Source organism: Schistocerca nitens, chromosome 6 (genome assembly GCF_023898315.1).
Source record: "Schistocerca nitens isolate TAMUIC-IGC-003100 chromosome 6, iqSchNite1.1, whole genome shotgun sequence".
In the NCBI taxonomy this organism is placed as follows: domain Eukaryota; kingdom Metazoa; phylum Arthropoda; class Insecta; order Orthoptera; family Acrididae; genus Schistocerca; species Schistocerca nitens.
Window position 1 is genome coordinate 340,578,837 of NC_064619.1, and position 12,556 is coordinate 340,591,392.

Genomic DNA, 12,556 nt, shown 5'->3' on the forward strand with positions numbered 1-12,556 from the left:
GATGACATTTTCAAGAAAATGTTCATGGCTTGCTGAACTGAACTTGCCTTGGTTACTCTCTAAGGTTTCTGCACCCATGTAAGACATCCAGCCCAAACATTTCACACTCGTGTGTCCACTTCTAGCGCGTGTGGCCACGAAGCACGCGTAATATCGTTGCCCATCTGTGTGGTAAACAAGAGCAAGACCTCTGCTCGTGGGCTCAGCTTTAACAACAAGAGTACTGCTGTTATCAGCAACCTAATGTGGTGGTAAGGTCATGCACAATTAATGGGTAAGAAGAAATGAGTTGGGGGCCCATGCTCATCACTCACACGATCACAAAATAGTTTAGGGAGTTCTCGTGAGAGTAGGAATTGTGCTGTGGGAGGCACTAAAATGCATCTGTATCTTGATTTATTAGGCAGTGGTCTAATTTTATTAGGAATCTCTACTAGTTTTTCTCTACTATCCATATTCAAGCTGCACCGTAAGTAATCACCATCTGGCTTGATGGCCATTCCCCAGTGTCCTGGTGCCCCAGAAAGGGCAGGCATCTACTCCACAGCAGGCATGGATAGTTAAGTCATCTGACCCCCAAATCTGGTTCAACACAACAGAACAGATTTACATTGCATTTCCTTGGGTTACTGCAACATGGTGTAACAGACCTTATTGTGAACCAGTGCCATAAGCCATTCACCATGCTATATCTAACCCACACATTGCAAAGGGGTAACTAAGTTTTTTTGCAGGAACGGAAGTTCCACCTGCCTTTTGTGCAGCAATTTTGCGACGACAGAAGGCTGTTTCATGACTGGCTATAGTGGTCACTTTTGTGAAATGTTCTGCATTACATGAGCAATGTCTGCTGGGCATGTCTCATCAATTACATCTCTAACTGGAAACCTCTTCTGAAAATACTCTTGATTGGCTTCCATACAAAGATGCACTCTGTGAAATGATTTACCATGTTCAGGAATCTGTGACATTTTCTATTCTTGCTCTTGCTTATAATTTGGCAGTATCTGCATATCAGTGTCTGATATGCTCTGCAGTAGGTCAGCATTTGGACCTTCACAGGGCTGCATGTACTGTTCGTAAAGGACACTCCTCACTCAACCAGTGGACTGTTAGTCTTAATGTGCAGTGTGAAGACTTTGGAAATGGATGCTATAATGGTTTAGTGGAACATGTTTATCATAATGTGGTCATCCATTCATGGGCACCATCACAATGTTCACATATAGTCCACTGGCTGTACACGTTATAGTTAATCTGGCTAAGCAATCATTTCCATTGCTTTTTTAAGGCACTGCTCGATCTGCTATATAGGAAAATTGTTACCAGATTGTAAATTTACGACTACATCCCACTGAGCAGTGTCTGCAAGGGCTGGAGAGCATATCAAGAGACCAATGGTGTTGAACGTTCCAGCAGCAGTGCTGAAGTACTTGGTAAAGCCATATTTGGAAGACAAAACTTATGCCTGCAGCTCTATCCAGGGGCACGTGGTATTACAACCCCCAAACAGGAAGAGTTGAGGAAGAGAGAGATCAGGTAAGGTTTCTGAGAATGTTGCTTGGGCTTCATTAGTGGGTACGCCTAAGAAGCATATGGTTATCTCATGTAACAATTGCATGGATTTGCTTAAAGTTTGCATATTGGTTCTGACAGGAAGAGGAGAAGAATGGTGTTCATACTTGACAAAAGTGCCTACAGCACCATTACTCCGAACCACAATGAGGTCTTCTGTGGAAGCTACAGTTCCTAACAGGAGTTTCTTAGTAAGAAGAGCACTTGGGACTCACCTGTGTCAAGGACTTCTGCTCTTCCAAATAAGTCCTAAATCCATTTATGTATCTAATGGCTTTGAGCACTATGGGACTTAACTTCTAAGGTCATCAGTCCCCTAGAACTTAGAACTACTTAAACCTAACTAACCTAAGGACATCACACACATCCATGCCCGAGGCAGGATTCGAACCTGCGACTGTAGCAGTCGCGCGGTTCCCCGCTAGACCACCGCGGCCGGCATTTAGGTATCACTGGAGTAGGGAAGTCATGTTACTGCTGAATTTTTGCTTTGTTCTTCGTACAGCAACTGCTTGGCTGGCCTTTTTTTTTTTTTAAACTTATGTAAGCAATATTTGATGACTGTGTAGAGATTATTATTATTATTATTATTATTATTATTATTATTATTATTATAATATTTTGTACTGACTGATTTACAGTTGCATTTACAGCTGCAGGTATTCATATCATCACCATTTGCTAGTTTATATGTAGATGAATACTGTTTGAGAATGTGTTTCTAAGGAGGAAGAGGAAGAAGAAGAAGAAGAAGAAGACATAAAGAAATAAATCTACACATTCTACGTTATCTGCTCTATCCATGTTGACATTCATTACGTCCCTTCCTGCCATGGGAGTTTATCATAGTAGGAAAGCACCTCATGGAACTGGAGGTTTTATGCACTCTGGTAAAACAGCTGAGTTGAAGTTCAAAATAAGAAGGGTTGCGCTGCCACTACTCAATGCACACAAGATCTGTAAGTGTAGATTGCACGTTCCTGTTATTAAATGTCCCAACTGCCAATCATCTTTTTGTTTTATTCACACATTCAGTTACAAGTCATTCCCACGTGTAGAAAGCATTTATGCCAAGGACAGCCACCGTATTATAATAAGCACCAGTTATGTGAATAAGCACCAGTTATGTGAATAAGCACCAGTTATGTGAATAAGCACCAGTTATGTGAATAAGCACCAGTTATGTGAATAAGCACCAGTTATGTGAATAAGCACCAGTTATGTGAATAAGCACCAGTTATGTGAATAAGCACCAGTTATGTGAATAAGCACCAGTTATGTGAATAAGCACCAGTTATGTGAATAAGCACCAGTTATGTGAATAAGCACCAGTTATGTGAATAAGCACCAGTTATGTGAATAAGCACCAGTTATGTGAATAAGCACCAGTTATGTGAATAAGCACCAGTTATGTGAATAAGCACCAGTTATGTGAATAAGCACCAGTTATGTGAATAAGCACCAGTTATGTGAATAAGCACCAGTTATGTGAATAAGCACCAGTTATGTGAATAAGCACCAGTTATGTGAATAAGCACCAGTTATGTGAATAAGCACCAGTTATGTGAATAAAACTACAAAGTAATTAGCAACTGGAGTTTGATGTCAATAAGCTTTTGATGCCACTAACTGTTCATGAATGGACTTCAAATTTCAGATCTGAGTTTTTCAGAGATTCCTACACTCAATTCATCCCTTGCAAAATTTTATGTATGTGAAGGATGCTTCACTTTTTCATATGTCACTTATTCTTTCTTCTGTCAAAATGGAATACTGTTTTGAAAAACCTCACATGGATGCATGCAGTCACTGTCATTAATTCAGTGATTCAGGTCACAGTTTCAATCATATGGTCACAAGTCCCACATCTGTGTTTTCACATATGTGAATTTCTCTGCAGAAATACTACATTAATAACAGTAGTCTTAAGCATAAATTGGAGCACACTAGTCTGTGTTGCTATCTGACATTTTACATTTCTATAAATGATGTATTAGAGACGAGTTACACCAGAAAAACCACTTACCAAATATGCGAAAGGCATGCTCTGCCTTTACAGCCTTTGGAGCTTCATCGCTAAATACAGACATCATATCAAGAAAATCCTCAAAAGTACAATCACCATCATGACTTGAACTAAATATTCGACAAATTCTATCACCAAATGGATTAACTCTCAACTCTGGATACTGCAAAATTTTACTCATTGGTAACTTTGCATTCTTATTATGGCCAACTTTCTCTGGAGCAAGAGATTTAAATTTCTGATGAGCACTGCAAATAAAAAACAAATAATGACAAAGATGCATGTTATTTTCACCTGAAGTAAAAGTTTAGCTTAATGCAATGAGAATTTCAATAACGGTACCAGTTCAAGGCATTATGGAACTTGAGAAGTAGGGGTGTAGGTGTAGGTAGGTGTGTGCGCGCGAGAGAGAGAGAGAGAGAGAGAGAGAGAGAGAGAGAGAGAGATATTATTTGCCATCACTGCTTCCGATGTGAGAAGCAATCGGTAGAGGGAACTGATGTTTAACCATAAACATTATTTAAAAATATGGCTATACTTACTACAAAACCTCCTTCTTTGTGAAGTATGTCAGATCCTGCAACAAAAATAATTCTAAAGGTAAAAAAAAAGATACAGAAAATGCTTTGTGTGTATAGTGCCTTTTCTAAGATTTTTTTAACCAACAAGCAACTATAAAATTAAATAAAACCTAATAGAGAACAAGGTGATTTGACAGAAATTTTATTTAGCAAGCCAAAAAATGGCTCTGCACACTATGGGACTTAACATCTTAGGTCATCAGTCCCCTAGAACTTAGAACTACACTCCTGGAAATTGAAATAAGAACACTGTGAATTCATTGTCCCAGGAAGGGGAAACTTTATTGACACATTCCTGGGGTCAGATACATCACATGATCACACTGACAGAACCACAGGCACATAGACACAGGCAAGAGAGCATGCACAATGTCGGCACTAGTACAGTGTATATCCACCTTTCGCAGCAATGCAGGCTGCTATTCTCCCATGGAGACGATCGTAGAGATGCTGGATGTAGTCCTGTGGAACGGCTTGCCATGCCATTTCCAGCTGGCGCCTCAGTTGGACCAGCGTTCGTGCTGGACGTGCAGACCGCGTGAGACGACGCTTCATCCAGTCCCAAACATGCTCAATGGGGGACAGATCCGGAGATCTTGCTGGCCAGGGTAGTTGACTTACACCTTCTAGAGCACATGCGGACGTGCACTGTCCTGTTGGAACAGCAAGTTCCCTTGCCAGTCTAGGAATGGTAGAACGATGGGTTCGATGACGGTTTGGATGTACCGTGCACTATTCAGTGTCCCCTCGACGATCACCATTGGTGTACGGCCAGTGTAGGAGATCGCTCCCCACCCCATGATGCCGGGTGTTGGCCCTGTGTGCCTCGGTCGGATGCAGTCCTGATTGTGGCGCTCACCTGCACGGCGCCAAACACGCATACGACCATCATTGGCACCAAGGCAGAAGCGACTCTCATTGCTGAAGATGACACGTCTCCATTCGTCCCTCCATTCACGCCTGTCGCGACACCACTGGAGGCGGGCTGCACGATGTTGGGGCGTGAGCGGAAGACGGCCTAACGGTGTGCGGGACCGTAGCCCAGCTTCATGGAGACGGTTGCGAATGGTCCTCGCCGACACCCCAGGAGCAACAGTGTCCCTAATTTGCTGGGAAGTGGCGGTGCGGTCCCCTACGGCACTGCGTAGGATCCTACGGTCTTGGCGTGCATCCGTGCGTCGCTGCGGTCCGGTCCCAGGTCGACGGGCACGTGCACCTTCCGCCGACCACTGGCGACAACATCGACGTACTGTGGAGACCTCAGGCCCCACGTGTTGAGCAATTCGGCGGTACGTCCACCCGGCCTCCCGCATGCCCACTATACGCCCTCGCTCAAAGTCCGTCAACTGCACATACGGTTCACGTCCACGCTGTCGCGGCATGCTACCAGTGTTAAAGACTGCGATGGAGCTCCGTATGCCACGGCAAACTGGCTGACACTGACGGCGGCGGTGCACAAATGCTGCGCATCTAGCGCCATTCGACGGCCAACACCGCGGTTCCTGGTGTGTCCGCTGTGCCGTGCGTGTGATCATTGCTTGTACAGCCCTCTCGCAGTGTCCGGAGCAAGTATGGTGGGTCTGACACACCGGTGTCAATGTGTTCTTTTTTCCATTTCCAGGAGTGTACTTAAACCTAACTAACCTAAAGACATCACACACATCCATGCCCGAGGCAGGATTCGAACATGCGACCGTAGCAGTCCCGCGGTTCCGGACTGCAGCGCCTAGAACCGCACGGCCACCGCGGCCGGCTTAGCAAGCCAGTTTAATAAATTATTACAAACTAAGAAACAAACATTTGAGTCATTTAGACTATGATAAACTGCTCGTGTGGGATGAAGAAAGGCAAAAAAAGTAAGTTCGTCCAGTAACAGCCCCCAACACATGAGAATTTTAAGGTGTCAAAGACAAACATTAAAAACATTTGCTAAAAAAAGGTGTGTTAAGCATTCCTGAAAAACAGCAAAGGACATACAGGTATTTCATTCATTCCATGGCAAGTGGTTCCCAATCTACCACTTCACATATCATTCATAATTTTTGTGTAGTTACCTATGCACATTACAGGTAATTCCATAAATGCTCAGCTCACAATATTAAATATTTGGAATCGAGCAGCCCCTTAAATCATGGTTGTTGAAATTTTGTGATGACGATGCAAATGTTTTTGTTATTTCTTTGAATGCATAACCTACATGCCTGCGAGTTGGTACACTAGTTCAATGGTTTGCATGTATAAGCTACACAAGTTTAGAGTTTTGATATAGTATTCGCTCCATCGGGGGTACTCAAAGTCAAGAAATTTCACGTAACGAAACATGTTCAAAGCTCAGGTAGAATTATTTCTTGACATAACTGTTATAGAAAGTTATGCTTTTAGGAATTTGTTCTCTATTAATTTGTAAGATATGTAAAATTTACCTTTCTGAGTGGATGATCCTTGGGATAACTGGAGGCAAATTTTTCTCCAGAAATGGTTTTTCTTGATATTTAGGCAATTTTAAACACTTTATATCTTAGAGAGGCCACTTCTAATGCAGTTCAGTCAACATTAGCTTTATCAGCAAAGAGCCTTAATTTCATTCTGGTATGTTTCAGATATTTCCAAAATTATGTAATGTACATTCACACAAAATTTCATAGATGGGTAAATACAACAGTTTGTTGACTGATTGTAAAATACATTTTGCTGGCAGCATAATTCCATAATATCATTCTGAGCTCTTATCCAAACTTACTTAAGAATTTTCAACTGTCAGCAGATATTTTAACTCCACCCAATTTTAACTCAGTCAATGTGAAATGTCAGCTATCTTTATTGCATCAAAATATTCGAGGACTGAGATATAAAATTAATGAATTAACTATCTGCATAGATAAATTAGAGTCTTCAAACCCAGCTGACAATCTGCCTCTCTGAACATCATACAGGGTGTTTCAAAAATGACCGGTATATTTGAAACGGCAATAAAAACTAAACGAGCAGCGATAGAAATACACCGTTTGTTGCAATATGCTTGGGACAACAGTACATTTTCAGGCAGACAAACTTTCGAAATTACAGTAGTTACAATTTTCAACAACAGATAGCGCTGCGGTCTGGGAAACTCTATAGTATGATATTTTCCACATATCCACCATGCGTACCAATAATATGGCATAGTCTCTGAATGAAATTACCCGAAACCTTTGACAACGTGTCTGGCAGAATGGCTTCACATGCAGATGAGATGTACTGCTTCAGCTGTTCAATTGTTTCTGGATTCTGGCGGTACACCTGGTCTTTCAAGTGTCCCCACAGAAAGAAGTCACAGGGGTTCATGTCTGGCGAATAGGGAGGCCAATCCACGCCGCCTCCTGTATGTTTCGGATAGCCCAAAGCAATCACACGATCATCGAAATATTCATTCAGGAAATTAAAGACGTCGGCCGTGCGATGTGGCCGGGCACCATCTTGCATAAACCACAAGGTGTTCGCAGTGTCGTCTAAGGCAGTTTGTACTGCCACAAATTCACGAAGAATGTCCAGATAGCGTGATGCAGTAATCGTTTCGGATCTGAAAAATGGGCCAATGATTCCTTTGGAAGACATGGCGGCCCAGACCAGTACTTTTTGAGGATGCAGGGACGATGGAACTGCAACATGGGGCTTTTCGGTTCCCCATATGCGCCAGTTCTGTTTATTGACGAAGCCGTCCAGGTAAAAATAAGCTTCGTCAGTAAACCAAATGCTGCCCACATGCATATCGTCGTCATCAATCCTGTGCACTATATCGTTAGCGAATGTCTCTCGTGCAGCAATGGTAGTGGCGCTGAGGGGTTGCCGTGTTTGAATTTTGTATGGATAGAGGTGTAAACTCTGGCGCATGAGACGATACGTGGACGTTGGCGTCATTTGGACCGCAGCTGCAACACGGCGAACGGAAACCTGAGGCCGCTGTTGGATCACCTGCTGCACTAGCTGCGCGTTGCCCTCTGTGGTTGCCGTACGCGGTCGCCCTACCTTTCCAGCACGTTCATCCGTCACGTTCCCAGTCCGTTGAAATTTTTCAAACAGATCCTTTATTGTATCGCTTTTCGGTCCTTTGGTTACATTAAACCTCCGTTGAAAACTTCGTCTTGTTGCAACAACACTGTGTTCTAGGCAGTGGAATTCCAACATCAGAAAAATCCTCTGTTCTAAGGAATAAACCATGTTGTCTACAGCACACTTGCACGTTGTGAACAGCACACGCTTACAGCAGAAAGACGACGTACAGAATGGCGCACCCACAGACTGCGTTGTCTTCTATATCTTTCACATCACTTGCAGCGCCATCTGTTGTTGAAAATTGTAACTACTGTAATTTCGACAGTTTGTCCGCCTGAAAATGTACTGTTGTCCCACGCATATTGCAACAAACGGTGTATTTCTATCGCTGCTCGTTTAGTTTTTATTGCCGTTTCAAATATACCGGTCATTTTTGAAACACCCTGTATGACCACTGGTATAGAACTTTTAAGTGTTACAGGGTTTAGGTTAGCATCTCACTTTTGTAGATCAGAAATGGAGAAAGGAGGAGTTGCCACATTCATCAGGAACTGTCATAAATTTAAGAACATAGACATTCATAAATTTTGCCTAGAACAGCATATGGAAGCATGTGCAACAGAATTAGATTTTCACAAAAAATCCTTCATAATATTAAGTGTATATCGAGCACCTGCAGGTAACTTTAATCTGTTTGTAAACCACCTTGAAGCTGTACTGGCCCATTTAACAACCAAAAACAAAGAAATAGTGGTTGCTGGTGATTTCAATGTAGATTTCCTTAAAGACTCTCCCAATAAGAACTTATTTGAGTTAGTAACACTATCACTCAACTTAATCCCCACAGTAAAGTTCCCCACTAGGATAGCCACTTGCTCACAAACAGCCATTGATAATATATTTATAGAAAAGTCCAATGAACAAAATTATATTACAAAACCAATAGTCAATGGCCTCTCAGACCATGACATGCAGTTCCTTCTGTTAAAATGTTAATATTGAACAGGATATAAAATCTGTTAAATCTGAGCTCAAGAGAGTATTCAGTAAGCCAAAAATTGATTATTTTAGGACACTCCTCAGAGACATTCACTGGACTGATGTTTACAGTGCTCATGGCATGAATGAAAAATATAAAATTTTTGCTAATAAAGTGCTTACCTTATTCGAACACTGCTTTCCCCCAAAACTTACCAAGGTTAGAGCAAAGTCTACAAAGAAGCCATGGATTACTCGGGGAATAGGGGTATCTTGTAAAACAAAAAGAAAACTGTATCTGTCAATCCAAAACATTTCCAATGTTGATGCTATAGCACATTATAAGAAATACTGCAAAATATTAAAGACTGTAATACGGATGTCAAAGCAAATATATTACAAGGAAAAGATAGTCATATCAGATAACAAAATAAAGACAATATGGGATATAGTGAAGGAGGAGACCGGTAGAACCAGACATGAAGAGGAACAAATAGCATTAAGAGTAAATGATACATTGGTGACAGATGTGTATAGTGTTGCAGAACTTTTTAACAAACATTTTATAACTGTTACTGAAAAGATGGGGTTGTCAGGTTCGGTAGATGCTGCTACGGATTACCTTAGACCAGACATTTCAAGTAACTTCCATAATATGAATTTGAGCCTCACTACCCCAACAGAAATAATGTCCATCATAAAATCTTTAAAATCAAAAACATCTAGTGGGTATGATGAAATGTCAACAAAGTTAATTAAAGAATGTGATTCTCAGCTAAGTAAAATATTAAGCTATCTGTGTAACCAGTCGTTTATCAATGGAATATTTCCTGAATGGCTGAAATATGCTGAAGTTAAGCCACTGTTTAAGAAGGGAGATAAAGAAATAGCATCAAATTTCCGTCCAATTTCACTGTTGCCAGCATTCTCAAAAAATTTTCGAAAAAGTAATGTACAGTCGTCTTTATAACCATCTTATCTCAAATAACATAGTGTCAAAGTCACAGTTTGGATTTCTAAAAGGTTCTGATATTGAGAAGGCTATCTACACTTACACTGAAAATGTGCTTAATTCATTAGACAAAAAATTGCAGGCAACTGGTATATTTTGTGATCTGTCAAAGGCATTTGACTGTGTAAATCACAATATCCTTTTAAGTAAACCAGAATATTATAGTGTAACAGGAAACGCTGCAAAATGGTTCAAATCTTATATCTCTGGCAGGAAACAAAGGGTGTTATTAGGAAAGAGACATGTATCAAGCTATCAGGCATCATCCAACTGGGAACTAATTACATGTGGGGTCCCACAAGGTTCCATTTTGGGGCCCTTACTTTTTCTTGTGTATATATCAATGACCTTTCATCAGTAACATTACCAGATGCCAAGTTTGTTTTGTTTACCAATGATACAAACATTGCAATAAATAGCAAATCAAGTGTAGTCTTAGAAAGATCAGCCAATAACATATTTGTGAACATTAATCACTGGTTCCTAGCCAATTCTTTGTCACTAAACTTTGAAAAAACACACTACATGCAGTTCAGAACTTGTAAGGGGTGTCCCACGAGGATATGCCTAACATACGATGACAAGAAGATAGAAGAAGTGGACAGTGTTAAATTCTTGGGATTACAGCTTGATAATAAATTCAACTGGGAGGAGCACACCACAGAACTGCTGAAGCGTCTTAACAAATCTCTGTTTGCAATGCGAATTTTGTCAGACATAGGGGATATAAAAATGAAAAAGCTGGCATACTATGCTTATTTTAATTCCATAATGTCATATGGGATTATTTTTTGGGGTAATTCATCAAGCCAAGCTAAAGTTTTCCGGGCACAAAAACGTGCAGTAAGAGTTATATGTGGTGTGAACTCAAGAACATCCTGCAGAAGCATGTTTAGGGAACTAGGGATACTAACTACTGCTTCCCAATATATTTATTCCTTAATGAAATTTGTCATTAAAAATATATCACTTTTTCAAACCAACAGCTCAATTCATGGAATCAATACTAGGAATAAGAATAATCTTCACAAGGATTTAAAGTCACTTAGTCTAGTACAAAAAGGTGTGCATTATTCAGGAACACACATTTTCAATAACTTGCCAGCAGCCATAAAAAGCTTAACAACCAATGAAATTCAGTTTAAGAGAAGCCTAAAGGATTTATTGGTGACCAACTCCTCCTACTCCGTTGATGAATTTCTTAGTAAAACCAACTGATTTGTATATAAGTACAACATAACTTCTGCACAATTTCAGTGCAGTAATGTGTTCATTGAAAATTTGTGTGTGTGTGTGTGTGTGTGTGTGTGTGTGTGTGTGTGTGTGTGTGTGTGTGTGTGTGTGTGTGGGTAAGTATAATCTAACTTCTGCACCATTTCAGTGCAGTAATGTGTTCATTGTAAATAAGTATTGCAGTAGTTGTATTACATCATTCCACTTGGGACCTGTGGAATGGTACATTAGCTTATTTGTTTTAGTTTTAAATATTTGTCATGTATTATTGTTTTTGTGACATGTTCCACATCCTGGAGGACCTCTTCGCTATGGATCAATTGGAATGAAAGTAAATCAAATCTAATGTAAACAACAAAACTGCACTTCAAGTTATACTGAAAAAAATTCATATTTTGACGCTGGCATCCAACAGTTGACCTTCCAGAAAGACAGCTACAGTGTTAGAGGTTTCTCAGATAATTGTGAAAAAGTCAGAAATCAAAAATTGAGATCTGTATTTGGCTACACTAGGAAAAAAGTCTGAGCAAGGTTTTGCCTCTACTCCAAAAAACTGTGTGGGGTTTTTCAGTATGGGGAATTTAACAGGCTTTATCCAGGGGTGAAAGACTGGTGTATGAATGTTGAAGATGGGATAAAACTAAAAGTGAATAATAAACAATTTAAAAGAGACATTTATTGCTTATTGGAATTAGTTTGGCCCTGAAATTAGGTTTTACAAATTCTGAGACCTCAGATCTACACGGTGTGCAGTGGCAGGATTACCCAATATGCACGCTGGGCGAGTTTGTGTCATTCATCAAAATGTGAAATTAATGCTTACTAGTAGCACTTTCCAAAGAGATTACACATTTTAATGGACCTGATCAGAAAGAAGAAGAGACAATGAGTACAGTCAGTAAGTGCGAACCAATTGTAAACATAAGAGTGTATTTTTCACTGAGAAGTATTTTATTGAGATGGTGCATCACGGATAAATAGCTGATTACGTAGTGGAATTGTCCACAAAAATGTATTGACTTTAAAATTCATTATCTCATTTCAATAAATTTAGATGTGATATCTTAAAATTCTGATAGAAAATGTGAAGCCTGGCAAAGAAATAGTTCTGTTAAGACT

General features: G+C 40.4%; 1 protein-coding gene across 2 annotated transcripts in view; it reads right to left on the reverse strand.

Moving 5' to 3' along the window:
- LOC126263082 (calcium and integrin-binding protein 1-like) overlaps positions 1-12,556 on the reverse strand; it is a 53,170-nt gene that overhangs the window by 20,027 nt on the left and 20,587 nt on the right. For both annotated transcript variants that reach the window (XM_049960077.1, XM_049960076.1), the window contains 2 exons: positions 4,144-4,178; positions 3,602-3,849 (listed from right to left, as the gene is read on the reverse strand). In XM_049960077.1, coding sequence (XP_049816034.1) covers positions 3,602-3,849; positions 4,144-4,178 — 283 coding nt within the window. The remainder of the gene's footprint in view (positions 1-3,601; positions 3,850-4,143; positions 4,179-12,556) is intronic.